This window comes from Vipera berus (genome assembly GCF_964194415.1).
Source record: "Vipera berus genome assembly, chromosome: 4".
NCBI lineage: Eukaryota > Metazoa > Chordata > Lepidosauria > Squamata > Viperidae > Vipera > Vipera berus.
Window position 1 is genome coordinate 100910645 of NC_138206.1, and position 14834 is coordinate 100925478.

The 14834-nt window shown below is 38.0% G+C and overlaps 1 protein-coding gene across 1 annotated transcript in view; it reads right to left on the minus strand.

The window, feature by feature from the left end:
- Positions 1 to 14834, minus strand: part of GPC6 (glypican 6) — a gene marked incomplete at its 3' end in the record, with an annotated part of 887239 nt that overhangs the window by 31899 nt on the left and 840506 nt on the right. Inside the window, exon 7 of the mRNA XM_081327646.1 lies at positions 7485 to 7514. Coding sequence (XP_081183772.1) covers positions 7485 to 7514 — 30 coding nt within the window. The remainder of the gene's footprint in view (positions 1 to 7484; positions 7515 to 14834) is intronic.

The window sequence follows — 14834 nt, forward strand, 5'->3', positions numbered from 1 at the left end:
TTTTACCAGACTATGCCTATCTCATTGTTTTATTGGGTATCTTCCCTCACTGATCATGGGAATGAAGGAGATATAAGATGCCTTACTTTCAGAAAAGCATTTCACTATCAAGTTATAAACTTTGGCTATACGACATGACAATTATGGGTGCACAGAGCCGACTTGAAAACCATACTCAAAAGAATGCTAATCATGGTTTTCCAATAAATTGGAAATGGCTTTCCAACAAGGTGTCAGAAGGATGAGTTCCGTATTTTCATGAATGATGTGGATGTTTATCAAGTTCCTGGATAGAAACTTTAGGGGGATAGCTTCAAAACCATCTTGATAGCTTACAGAAATACATTTGAATCAACAGAATTGTATTTAATAGAGACAAATGCAAAATTATTCATTGAAGGAACAAAAATCAAATCAAATGCACAGCGACAGGAATTATTCCTCTACAGAAATTCCATATAGAGTGGGGTGTTTGCCTTCGTAATAGAACTTGTGAAAAAGATCTTAGAATAGTGGATGATTTCAAACTGAACATGGTCTGGCAATGTGAGGTGACTGCAGTAGAGGCAAATATATAATGTCCCAACTACAGGAAGTCATCAGTTATTCTGGCTTTGTCAGATACTCCCTTAATTGTTTGTTTCAGTTTGGGTGCCACATTTTGAGGAGAAATCAGAGAAATTGTAAGAGCAGATTCTTAAAAGAGCAAGAAAGATCATCAAAGGGAGAGAAAATATTTTTTCTGAGGGAAGATTGGAGAAGATGGAGATGCTTAGCCCTGTCAAAAAGTGTTGTGGAGAGATTTGATAGCACTCTTGAAGTACCTAAAAGGAATTCTGCTTTCTTGCTCCATGGAATAACAGATTTAAGTTGCATAAAATCAATTTCTGTCTATAGGTTATTGTTAGCTAAATGGCGAGTGCAGTTGCCATCTTGATTTTTTAAATCATATCCTGTAGACCTCTGAACCTTAGGGGGGAGAAAAACCTTAATGTAAAAGCAATTGCCTTGGAGGATGTTAATCACCTCTTTATTGGATATACTCAAGCATTGTGTCTAAGATAGTTTATTTGGTTTCCTGCAGTAAACAAGAAATTGGACATAATGATTAAATGGTTCCACCAAAACAGTTTTTTAAAGGTACCCCATAATTTCAATGCCTGAGATGATTAACTCTCAATCAAGCCTGTGGGACATAAAAATGGCAATTTGGCCTATACTGCATCTTCAAAACATATAGCCAAGGGCTTTTAATAAAAAAGGAAAAGGATATTTTTTAATAACACACCTATTCCAGCCTATTTTAATAGAAGTATGTTACTAAAACCAAGTATAGTGAAAAAAGGAGCAGTCTAGGCCTGGAAGAACCTACTTGATTATAAACCACCCAATGTTAATTGTATCATATAGCTAAATATTTAATGATTTTTCTGAAGTTAGTAGCTTTGATGAATTGTTGCCAAATATGCTAATCTGTGATGGTCATCTACATATAAAAAATTACCTAGCCCTTCTGAATGTTTTATTTATGAAGAATTGCCATTTTCTCTTAGAATCGTAGTGTTGGAAGAGACTTTGAAGTTCTTCTAGTCCAGCCCCCTGCCCAACTATTATTACATCCTGAAAAAATGATTGTCCAATCTTTTATTGAAGACCTCTCATGATGGAGCACCCACAACTCTGACCTTCTGCATCTGAGGGTTTTCAATTCAGTTCAGTTCATTTTCAATTCCACTACTGAAGGATGCAATTCTACCTTTGCTCATGCATTGGTTTCAATAGGGCTCATGTCTGAGTAACAATCCATGCTAATAAATTCAAATAATAAATAAATAAATAAATAAATAAATAAATAAATAAATAAATAAATAAATAAATAAATAAATGCTATAGGCTATCCAGAACTCCCATTATGTTTTAAAATAGATTCAGTAGATTCCAGAGCTCTAAAAAAAAAAAGAGAATCACAAACTCTACAATACTGGTTGCAAGCTGGACCACAAATCTTGGCCACAATTATCTTTCATAAACACACAATTTCCCTTACACATTAAATCATGCTACTTTTTGATATCTCTGGTTTTCATGAAAAGGATAGTGATTGCTGAATGCAAGCTTTGTAGAAGGTAAAGTTTAAAAGACATTGATTTTCTGGCACATTTCTGTCTGCTTTCAGACTTGGATCTGAGGAATCTGTTACGTTGGAGGAATATTTATGTCAAAAGAAGAACAGGATGAATATAATTTGTCAGTTTTCCTGGACTTTGCAGACACTCCTAGTTAGCTAATCATGTCAAGGACCAGGCCCCAGGGTTTTCTGGTTGTTGCCATAATAGCATAGAGACAACTTATCTTCCATGCCATACTTTGAGACACATGTTTGCAAAGGCTGAGAGTTTTGAAAGGACAACCATCACTGCAGCCTTCCACCGATCTGGGCTTTATGGCAGAGTGGCTAGATGGAAGCCTCTCCTCAGTGAAAAACACATGAAAGCCCGCTTGGAGTTTGCAAAAAAGCACTGAAGGACTCTCAGACTGTGAGGAACAAGATTCTTTGGTTTGATGAAACCAAGATTGAACTGTTTGGCCTCAATTCTAAACGTTATGTCTGGAGAAAAGTAGGCACTGCTCATTATCTGCCCAATATCGTCCCAACAATAAAGCATGGTAGTGGCCACATCATGCTGTGGGGGTGTTTTTCAGCAGCAGGCACTTGGAAGACTGATCAGGGTTGAGGGAAGGCTGAATGGGGCAACGTACAGGGATATCCTCAATGAAAACCTGTTCCACAATGCTTATGACTTCAGGATGCGTCAAAGTTCACTTTCCAACATGACAACAATCCTAAGTACACAGCCAAAACAACACAGGAGTGGCTTAGGGACAACTCTGTGAATATCCTAGAGTGGCCTAGCCAGATCCCTGACTTGAACCCTATTGCACATCTCTGGAGGGACCTGAAAATGGTTGTCCACCAATGGTTGCCATCCAACCTGACTGAGCTTGAGAGGATTTGCAAGGAAGAATGGCAGAAAATCCCCCAATCCAGGTGTGCAAAGTTTGTTGCGTCCTAGCAAAAAACACTCGAGGCTGTAATTTCTGCCAAAGGTGCTTCAACAAAGTACTGAGTGAAGGGTCTGAATACTTATGCCAATGTATACATAACCCAAACTAGACTGTTTCTCTGTCATATATGTGGCTATATGCATAATTCTGTATTTATTTATTTATTTTTGTCATATTTATGTAGTGTATATCGCAGGTGGTGACCCTTTGAGAGCTGAATGCGACAAAATTTCATTTTAATGTATGCTGATTAGCGTACCTTCAAAGTGACAATAGTTATTATTCTATTATTCTAAAACTATATTTCACTTTTTTCTTTTAAATAAATTTACAGACATTTCTAAAAACTCTGTTTTCACTTTGTCACAGTGGGGGTACTGAGCGTAGATTACTGAGAAAAAAAGCGAATTTCAGCAACTGTAGAATTAGGCTGTAGCATAACAAAATTGACAAAAGTGAAGGGGGTCTGAATACTTGCTGAATGCACTGTATATCCTGAGAAAACTGAATGATCTTTTATTCAAGGCTTTCTTTATACTACCAGACTTTGCTTATATTCTAATCTAGACTCTCTGGTTGTTACAAAGCAAGTCTGTTTACATTAACCATAAAGGAAATTTTTGAAGATTGTATGTTAATTTAACAGAATTGTAAAACTGTGCCCTAAACTGCAATAAGACACTGTGAATTCTATTCATCTGCAGTTATCACTCTACTTTCTTCTGTGGGTTTACAAACTATAAAGATTGAATAATAATATTTAATATTATTACAAACTACTATTTTTCTATAATCTTTTACACTAACTACAAACTGATATTTCATTTTTTACTCTCAGCTGAGATACTATTTTTTCTTTTCAGCTGAGATTTTATTTTCCTTTTCAGCTTTTATTCCTCTGTTATTTTTTAAATATAAATGCGGATTACAAACTATATCTAGACTAGAGGGCATCCTCGTTTACATTTAAGATCTACTTCTACATTAGCTACAGGAGGGACCAAAGGGAGAACTAAGAACTCCCAGAACTAAGGAGAAATTTCCTGATTGTGAGAACAATTAACAGGTAGAACAGCTTGTCTTCAGAAGTTCTCGGTGCTCCATCACTGGAGGTTTTTAAGAAGAGATTGGACAGCCATTTGTCCAGAATGTTATAGGGTCTCCTGCTTGAGCAGGGGGTTGAACTAGAAGACTTCCAAGGTCCCTGCAAATTCTGTGATTCTGTTCTGTTATTCCTTCCTTCCTTCCTTCCTTCCTTCCTTCCTTCCTTCCTTCCTTCCTTCCTTCCTTCCTTCCTTCCTTCCTTCCTTCCTTCCTTCCTAAATTTATTTTGTATTATTTATGGCACATGCCCATTCATAATTTAGATGTCCACAAAGAGTCTAAGTGTCCATTACAAGGAAACTAGAAGGATATTTGAGGATATATGTTTAGCTTCAGAGCTAGATTTTCATTTGTGATAAACTATGCCTTGTCACAAAAGGGACGCGGTAGCTCAGTGGGTTAGGACGCTGAGCTTGTCGATCAGAAGGTCGGCAGTTTGGCGGGTCGAATCCCGAGTGCCGCGTAACAGAGTGAGCGCCTGTTACTCATCCCAGCTTCTGCCAACCTAGCAGTTCGAAAGCATGTAAAAATGCAAGTAGAAAAATAGGGACCACTATGGTGGGAAGGTAACAGCGTTCCGTGCGCCTTTGGCGTCTAGTCATGCCGGCCACATGACCACGGAGATGTCCTCGGACAAGCGCTGGCTCTTCGGCTTTGAAACGGAGATGAGCACCGGCCCCTAGAGTCGGAAACGACTAGCACACATGTGCGGGGGAGCCTTTACCTTTTACCTTTATGCCTTGTCAAAGGCAAAATCCACAGCAATGCATTTTCTGTTCTATCTCCTCACAGGACTGCATTTCTTAAAATCAAAAAGCTGAAAATGGCTTTGCAGAAAAAGTCTCATGAAAGTAGCCAAAAGGTTATGTTTGCAGCCTTGGATTTGTAGCTGCAAATTGAGAAATAATTGCTATATTGGAAAGTAAACAACAAGATTCTACATGGATGGAACAGTTTAGAGGGCCTTTCTCCCTTTTATTTTAATGCAGTTTGATCAGGACATCTCTTCAAAGAGAGGATTGCCTTTAGAGGAATTCCTGCTATAAAATGTAGAGCCATTTCTCCAAGAATTCCCAAGAGTCATTTCAACAAATAAATAAAATAAAAACTCCACAATGAGGGTAAGAGAAAGAAAAAGAGAGAAGAGAAATCAAATTTAAATCTAATAATTGGAAAAGAAATTCTGGATTCTGACATCAATTAAATCAGGCTTAAAAATTAAGAACCATCAGTTCCTCTGTTGTTCTACTAATGAAAGTCATCTGGCTATATAAATCTAGCCAGATGACATGTTATATTTTCCTGGGCCTGGATCAAGCTACAGAAGGAAGAAATTTGAATACCCTTGATAATACAGGGGAAGCAGTATCCAGGAAAAAGTGGCTTAGATGAAGTAATGGGAAATAGCTTTTCATATATAGGAAACACACAAAAATACATAAACATATTTTTCATCATTCTCCAAAATGCAAAAACGATATGTTGGAGAAAACCTCGTAGTGGACAGTTAAGTCACAGGGTAAAGCAATTTCTCAATCTTGCCACTCTTTGGATCTTCATAGGCTTAGTGTCCCTCTCTTTAATTTTACTTCCTCATACAGAAAGCAAATGGGGAGTTGCCAGAAAAGCTATTCTAGAATTATGCCAATGCTCACTTTAAAATAATATGCCATAGCTACTTCATGATAGAAATGACTTTGCAGCTGGAGAAAGCATATACTCATCCTATTCTGCCTTTTTTAATCTAGAATATCAAGATCCCCAGCTAGTATCTGGTAGAAAAAATATTCAAAATTCAACAATGGGAATTTGTTTTGAGTTGAAGAACCTCAAGTTATAATCACACATTCAGATCTGGAATCATTTTCTATGTTCATAAGTACCTTGAGTCAGACATTCTTGCAAATTTCCTTCAAACCAACCCCAGGTATGAAAAATAAATGGTTTTTTTACTCCTAAACATCCTACTGGATCCAACAAATTCTGCCTAATTCCAAGATCTTCTTCCTTTCTTTCTTTCTTTCTTTCTTTCTTTCTTTCTTTCTTTCTTTCTTTCTTTCTTTCTTTCTTTCTTTCTTTCTTTCTTTTTAAAAACACTCACTATTGAAAAATTTTACGATACTAACAGATGACACAAACTAAAATCGGAAATAAAGAAAGAGTACAAAAGAGATGAAATAGAAAGTCCTGTTTTTGACAGAGACCAATCAAATACTTCCAGGAAACCTTAAAAATAATGCAAGTATTGTTTCATGTTTCTTCTTTTCTTTTTGCCTAAATCATCAAGCTATGTTTTGGGAGTGCCCTAATATTCTGTGCCTCAGCTTTGGTGATAATGTGAGAAATTAATCATTGAATTTAATAATGAATAAAAATAATAATAAAAAGTTCCTGAAAGAATTTACCCACCAAAGAGTCTGCCACATGCACCTTCTTATGACCTCACTCCCTTACTTGCTCCTTTTAACAAGATGCAAAGATTTGTCTCCCATCAATAAGACATCTCCCTTGATTGATCAACTGACCATCTGTGTGACGTAAGTCAGATTGAGAAAGAAGTCAGTATTCTCAAGGGAGATTCCATAGCCAGTGGGACAGGACTGGAATCAAGATCTTTCTCCAACAGCTTAACGAGTATAGTATTCTGACTTGGAAATAATAATAATAAAAATGGTAAATAATTAAATATTGTGGGATTCCCAAGTTGAAGTTGAAAGATTATACCGTAAACCAGCTGTGCTGGTGCCAGTGATTATTGGCATACTGGGTGCCATATCAAAAAATCTTGGACTGCCCTTAGAAAATCTGTACATCGATAATAAATCTGTCAATTGCAAAAGGCTGTACCGCTTGGATCCATATATACTTCACTGATACATTACGCCCCTCCCCCCAGGTTCTTGGGAAGAACTTGATGCATATGAAAGCCAACACTAGCTAAAAAACTGGTACCTGTGATTTCACATGTTGTGTACGTAATAATCATCATCATAAAAGGTATCCTGAGATGATGCCTTTCAAACAACAACAGCTGCCTATCCCAAGTCCTTGGGAAGGACTTGATAAGTGGATAAAAATGCCAGTTCCAACCGTAATAATTATATGAACAATTCTCAGCATATCTAAAAAGAGACAGTAATAAGAATGTGAATGACTCAGTCTAAGTATTAGTTTGCAAAAGCCATCTATAAATCAGATTATTTTGCAAGGAGAACAAAAGATTGCTATGTAGATAATATTAGACGTCGTTTGTCAGCAAAATCAGCAATATGTTAATGGCTATGAAAATCAAGAATAAGAATACCAGAGCTTACACCATGTTGCATTGTCCTCCAGATAGTCCTCTAGGAAGCATGAGAGAAAAGAAAAAAGAGAGGAAAAATCAAGACAAAGTGTTAGGTTAAAGGAAGCAGAGAACCGCAAAGAGGATAATGTATCAGTATCAGCAAACCACAGCTAATCCTCGATTTGCAACAGTTCATTTAGTGACTATTCAAAGTTAAAACGGCACTGAAAAAATGAATTATGACCATTTTTTTACACTTACGACCCATTGCAGCATCCTCATGGTCATGTGACCAAAGTTCAGACACTTGTCAACTGACTCATATTTATGACGGCTGCACTGTCCCAGGGTCCGGTGATTGATCCCCTTTGGTGACCTTCTGACAAGCAAAGTCAATAGGGATGCTGGATTCACTTAACAATTGTGTTGCTAACTTGACAAATGCAATGATTCACTTAACAACTGGGACAGGAAATGTTGTAAAATGGGACAAAATTCACTTAACCAAAGTCTCATTTAGCAACATAAATGTTGGACTCAATTGTGATTGTAAGTCGAGGACTATCTGTACTGTGAAAGGAGTCTATTTAATTATGCACAGTGCGACTGACAATATACACATATCCAATGTATTCTGTATCACTCTAAACCAGGGGTGTCAAACTGCCGGCCCATGGGCTGGACGCATCACACAGAAGCCATGCCCACCCCATTGCCGGCAATGGCAAAACCGTCCCAATACGTTGCGCAACATCACATGATGTCGCGAGTTTGACATGTCTGCTCTAAACTCTTTAAAAATATTTTAAGTGCATGTTTTTCTTTTTTCTCTATTTAATTTCAAGAACTATTGACTGCAAAGCCTCTTGATCACACTATAATTGCAAGCATTACTAATCATACCTTTGCCATTCATTGCTGCTGCTTTGTTTAATAGGTCTGATGATCCTACTGGATTTTTCCAAGAGTTTTCAGCCATAAATAGACATCAAAAATTTCTGTGAATATTTTCCTTCCCATACTAATTTTATATACCACACATAACTTGAGAGCCTTTTAGATGATATTCTGATGCTTTCATGGTAAATATATTTCTCAGTTGATTTTAAATGCTCCATGCTACTTTGTATTGGAATGTACAAGTAATCCTTGATTTACAATAATCCACTTAATGACCATTCAAAGCTACAACAGCACTGGGAAAAAATGACCATTTTTCACATTTATGACCAATGCAACATTCCCAAGGTCATGGGATCAAAATTCAGAGTCTTGTCAACTGATTCATATTTATGACGGTTGAAGTGCCCCGGAGTCAAGGGGAAGCCAGATTCACTTAACGACTGTGTTACTAACTTAACAGCTGCAGTGATTCACTTAACAACAGTGTCAAGAAAGGTTGTAAAATGAGGCAAAATTCACTTAACAAATGCTTCGCTTAGTAACAAAAATTTTGGGCTCAGTTGTGGTCATAAATTGAGAATTACCTGTATTATGATGAATCAATAAAATCCAACTGGACAGTATATGATAAAATTCAAAGACAATTTCCTTTTAAAGCCATTTTGTTAGGGCTATTGTCTCAGTCAATAGTTTTTGTCATTTTCTTCAGTAGAAACTGATACCCCACTCAAAAATGAGTAAATAATAAAAATATTACTGGTTGAAACCTGTTTATACTGACCTATATGGCTATTGAAGAGCAAACTACTGCTGATTAATTGCATAATAGTATTTTTTACCAAATTTAAGTTCTGTATTGTCTATTTCATTTATATCCATTATGGAACAGAAGATAATGTATATGGCATTTTCACAAAGGCTCCAATCCATGAATTGGCCATACCTTTGCTACTCAACTCTGCTACAATAACCAGTGCTTTTTTTCTAAAAAAAAAAGGTGCCAGAACTCAGAGGTGGTGTCACAGGGAGCGATGCCCGTGTCTTGCTATGGTGTTGCTGCTCATCCTTTACACCTCCGCCCCTGTGGCTTGGAGCCACATGCCACGGGGATTCAACTCCCCACAGCTGCCATGTGGATTCCCCTCCCTGCAGTTGCCACGCTGCAGCCTGTGCTGAGCCCCCACCCGGAGCTGCTCCAAATCCAGACCCAGAGCTGTGTTCCTCGTGGAAGTGGTCTCTGGCACCAAACAGCCTCTTTCCAACCACATCCAGAAAAATTTGTAACAAACATTGGAATTCTCAAGGCCATGTTTGGTATTTCCCAGCAATCTGTTACTGGAAGGAAAAAGCAATCCCTGCTGCGTTACTGATCCCAGAGAAGCATTTGCATGTATGCAGGTATCCTTAGGGTGCCATAGTTATGGATGAGAAATATTAGTTGCAAAGTTGGCATTTCTGGATGTAATACAGATATTTTGGACTTATTTTTGTTTCTTTGCATGTTTTATATTTTTAAAAAGGCATATGCTACTGACTACGCTTATGCACATATGTAACATCTTTTGAAAAATTGTGACTAAACAAAATTTTAATGTACAGATAATACCAGCAGAAATTATTTTAGCCTTTTTAATAAACGTTGTTATTGATGTTAAGCTAACCATGGAAAACATCATATATTGTTATGTATATACTAGGTTAATTATTTAAAGACTGAAGTGCAACATAACTAGATTCTAAATAATCTATTTTTCAAAACACACAACAGTCCAAACAGTAAAAGTAAAGTGCAAATTAAGAATATTTCATTCTTAAGAATTGTTTAATTTAAAGTGGTTTAGTAGATGGTTATAGATTCAAAATAGTTTTGAAGAGTATTTACAAAAGATACTATTTTTTTCTAGCATCAGCTAAATTAGACATATTACATTGAGAAAAATATTTCTCATTTCTTTCCTGTTACCTTTATTGATTTCATTGCAGAGATGTTAACATAGGAAATAGATTATTTTGTTATCTAATTTTACCTTCCAAAAGACAGAAGCAGATGAAAAATGTGAGGTTCTTTCCTGTTGACTTTTTTGAATTAGCTGTTTTACATTCTAAAAGTTTAGTTCCTAAAGAAGTAATCCTGTAAATAATTTTAATGTCCTCCTCTAGTGCAGGCTCTTTTATGACTCAAGGACTTCAACTCCCAGAATTCCTGAGCCAGCATGGCTCAGCTTAGAAACCTCTCTCTTTCCCCTCAGCGTGGCTGGGTCAGGATTTCTGGGAGTTGAAGTCCACGAGTTATAAAAATGAGCCAAGATTGCCTACTCCTAAAGCCAATAGAGGGAGCTATTTTTTTTCCAAAAAAAAGGTGCCGGAACACCGTTCTGAGCGTTCTATGAGAAAAAAAGCCCTGACAATAACTATATGTCATGTTTCTTAGATCACACTTATACCTGATACCAACTGGACTGGAAGACTCATAAAGTTAATCTTGGTCTAGAGAAAGACACAAGTGAATGAACCTGAATTATTATACATACTGTACATTAAATATCATGTTATCCATCTGTCTGTTCTGCTCAGGTCTTCTGTAAGCGATCATATACTGAAGAAATGGGTGCATGTGAGGGCTTGGATCCTATCTCCTTGTGTCAACTCCAGTGTTACTCAGGGCTTCTATGGGAACTATGCAATATCATAATGGAGAGTAGTCAATTAATGAAGTTCCATGCATCCATTTATTTGACTAGACAGAAGGATGGGGCCAACGACTATGTCCTTCATCACCTTTCCATGGGCATTTTCATATGCCCAAACCTTACAAGATTACACTATAAGCAAAACCTCCAAGGTCCTTCCACCCAATGATTGTAAGTACAAAGCAGGGCATTCAAAGGCAGAACCTGGAAAGATTCAGAGTAATACTGAGGGGCACATGGCATAAATTTTGTAACTTGCTAACTAACACTTTATATTTTATTTTGATTTATTTTCTTTCTTTTAAAATGATGTTCACATTTATTAGCTTTTAACATTCCTAAATTGGTAAACAGTCTAGAGACTAGCTCCAGATAAGAGAAAATTTGTTAGTACAAATTGGGGTCTGGTTTATTTCTTTTGTGAACATCAAACAACCTTTTCCCTTACAATTTATGCCCCTTCTGACGTCAGACCTCATTTTAAAGAGCATCTGTGATGTTATGGGAAGAAAATATGTAACATGTTTGATTACATGTAACTGACATCCTATGGAAAGGGGAGGTTACTTTTATCCTGTCCTATTTCATTTTTCTTTGTTGTGTTAACTATAAAAAGAAATGTAACATGGCACTCAAGGTTCTCTCTCTCCTTTTTCAGAGAGATCCCACTTTATCAGGGTACCCTAATAAACTGCTTTTAAATGATCTTCTGATTTGGTTGCTTATATTGGAAAGGTAAACCAAGGCAGAACCTAGGGCCAGATTTGGCTGTCATTTGGTGGTGGTGTTGTTAGTTGCGAAGTTATGTCTGACCCATCGCGACCCCATGGACAACGTTCCTCCAGGCCTTCCTGTCCTCTATCATCTTCTGGAGTCCATTTAAGCTCATGCCTAGTGCTTTAGTGACTCCATCCAGCCACCTCATTCTCTGTCATCCACTTCTTCTCTTGCCCTCAAACTTTCCCAGCATTAGGCTCTTCTCCAGTGAGTCCTTCATTCTCATAAGGTGGCCAAAGTATTTGAGTTTCAACTTCAGGACCTGGCCTTCTAAAGAGCAGTCAGGGTTGATCTCCTCTAGGACTGACCGGTTTGATTGCCTTGCAGTCCAAGGGACTCGCAGGAGTCTTCTCCAGTACCATAGTTAAAAGGCTTAAATTCTTTGGCGCTCAGCCTTTCTTATGGTCCAACTTTCACAGCCATACATTGCAACTGGGAAGACCATAGCCTTGACTATATGCACTTTTGTTGACAGGGTGATGTCTCTGCTTTTTAGTGTGCTGTCTAGATTTGCCATGGCTGTCCTCCCCAGGAGCAAGCATCTTTTAATTCCTTGGCTGCAGTCCCCGTCTGTGGTGATCTTGGAGCCAAGGAAAATAAAATCTGTCACTATCTCCATTTCTTCCCCATCTATTTGCCAGGAATTGAGAGGGCCGGATGCCATGATCTTGGTTTTCTTAATGTTTAGTTTCAACCCAACTTTTGCACTCTCCTTCTTCACTCCCAACAAGAGGCTCTTTAGTTCCTCTTCACTTTCTGCCATTAGAGTGGTATCATCTGCATATCTTAGGTTGTTGATATTTCTCCCGGCACTCTTAATTCCAACTTTTGATTCATCTAGCCCTGTCTTTCTCATGATGTGCTCTGCATATAAGTTAAACAGGCAGGGTGACAGTATACAGCCTTGCCAGACTCCTTTCCCAATTCTGAACCAGTCAGTGGTTCTATGTCCAGTTCTCACTGTTGCTTCTTGACCCGCATATAGGTTTCTCAAAAGACAAATAAGATGGTCTGGTACTCCCATCTCTTTAAGAACTTGCCACAGTTTGTTGTGATCCACACAATCAAATGCTCAATGAAGCAGAAATAGATGTTTTTCTGGAACTCCCTAGCTTTCTCCATGATCCAGTGTATGTTGGCAATTTGATCTCTAGTTCCTCTGCCTCTTCAAAATCCTGCCTGTACTTCTGGTAGTTCTCGATCCACATACTGCTGGAGTCTAGCTTGTAGGATTTTAAGCATAACTTTACTAGCATGTGAAATTAGTGTAATGGTACGATAGTTTGAACATTCTTTGGCACTGCCTTTGTTTGGAATTGGAATGTAAACTGATCTTTTCCAATCCTGTGGCCACTGTTGAGTTTTCCAAATTTGCTGGCAAATTGAGTGTAGCACTTTTACTGCATCGTCTTTTAAGATTTTGAATAGCTCAGCTGGAATACTGTCACCTCCATTAGGTTTGTTGTTGCTCAGCTTTCCTAAGGCCCTTTTCACTTCACATTCTAGGATGTCTGGCTCAAGGTCAGTGACCACCTCATCGTGGTTATCAGGGATGTTAAGCTTGTTCTTGTATAGTTCTTCTGTGTAATTTTGCCACCTCTTCTTAATCTCTTCTGCCTCTGTTAGGTCGCTGACATTTTGGTCCTTTATCATGCCCATTTTTGCATTAAACGTTCCCTTCATCTTTCCAATTTTCTTGAAGAGATCTCTAGTCCTCCCTATTCTATTGTTTTCTTCAATTTCTTTGCACTGTTCAATTAAGAAGGCATTCTTATCTCTTCTAGCTATTCTCTGGAAGTCTGCATTTAATTGGGTGTATCTTTCTTTTTCTCCCTTGCCTTTTCCTTCCCTTCTGTCATCAGCTATTTGCAAAGCTTCTTCAGACAGCCATTTTGCTTTCTTGCATTTCTTTTTCTTTGGGATGGTTTTAGTTGCTACTTCTTGTACTATGTTGTGAACCTCTGTCCATAGTTCTTCAGGCACTCTGTCTATCAGATCTAATTCCTTACATCTATTTTTCACCTCTACTGTATATTCGTCAGGGATATGATTTAGTTCATACCTGAGTCGCCTAGTGCTTTTCTCTACTTTCTTCAGTTTAAGCCTAAACTTTGCAATGAGAAGCTCATGGTCTGAGCCACAGTCAGCTCCTGGTCTTGTTTTTACTGACTATTTAGAGGTTCTCCATCTTTGGCTGCAGAGCATATAGTCAATCTGATTTCTGTGTTGACCGTCTGGTGATGTCCATGTGTAGAGCCGTCTCTTGGGTTGTTGGAAAAGAGTGCTTGCTATGACCATCGTATTCTCTTGACAAAATTCTATCAGCCTGTGCCCTGCTTCATTCTGTACTCCAAGGCCAAACCTGCCTGTTATTCTGGTTATCTTTTGGCTTCCTACTTTAGCATTCCAATCCCCCATGATGATAAGGACATCATTTTTTGGTGTTAGTTCTATGAGGTGCTGTAGGGCTTCATAGAACCAGTCAATTTCATCCTCTTCAGCACTGGTGGTTGGGGCATAGAATTGGACTACTGTGATATTGGTTTGCCTTGGATTCGAATTGAGATCATTCTGTCATTTTGGGGATTGTATCCCAGTATTGCTTTTCCTACTCTTTTATTGACTATTTTATTTATTTATTTATTAATTTAATTTATATACCGCCCTTCTCCCGAAGGACTCAGGGCGGTGAACAGGGCAATACATAAAAACAAGATACAAAAATTAAAAATTATTAAAAAGTAATTAAACAATGCCCATAATAAATTAATACAGATTAAAAATTGAAGTCCATTTATAAAATCCCACCCCGTCCCATCAGGCCAGGCCAGCTTGTTTAAAGAGATGGGTTTTAAGATCGCGCCGGAAGGAGCGGAGATCGGGCGCCATCCGGAGCTCGACCGGAAGATGGTTCCATAAATCCGGTGCACCCACAGAGAACGCCCTCCCCCTGGGGGTCACCAGTTGGCATTCTTTGACCGGTGGCACCCTGAGGAGGCCCTCTCTGT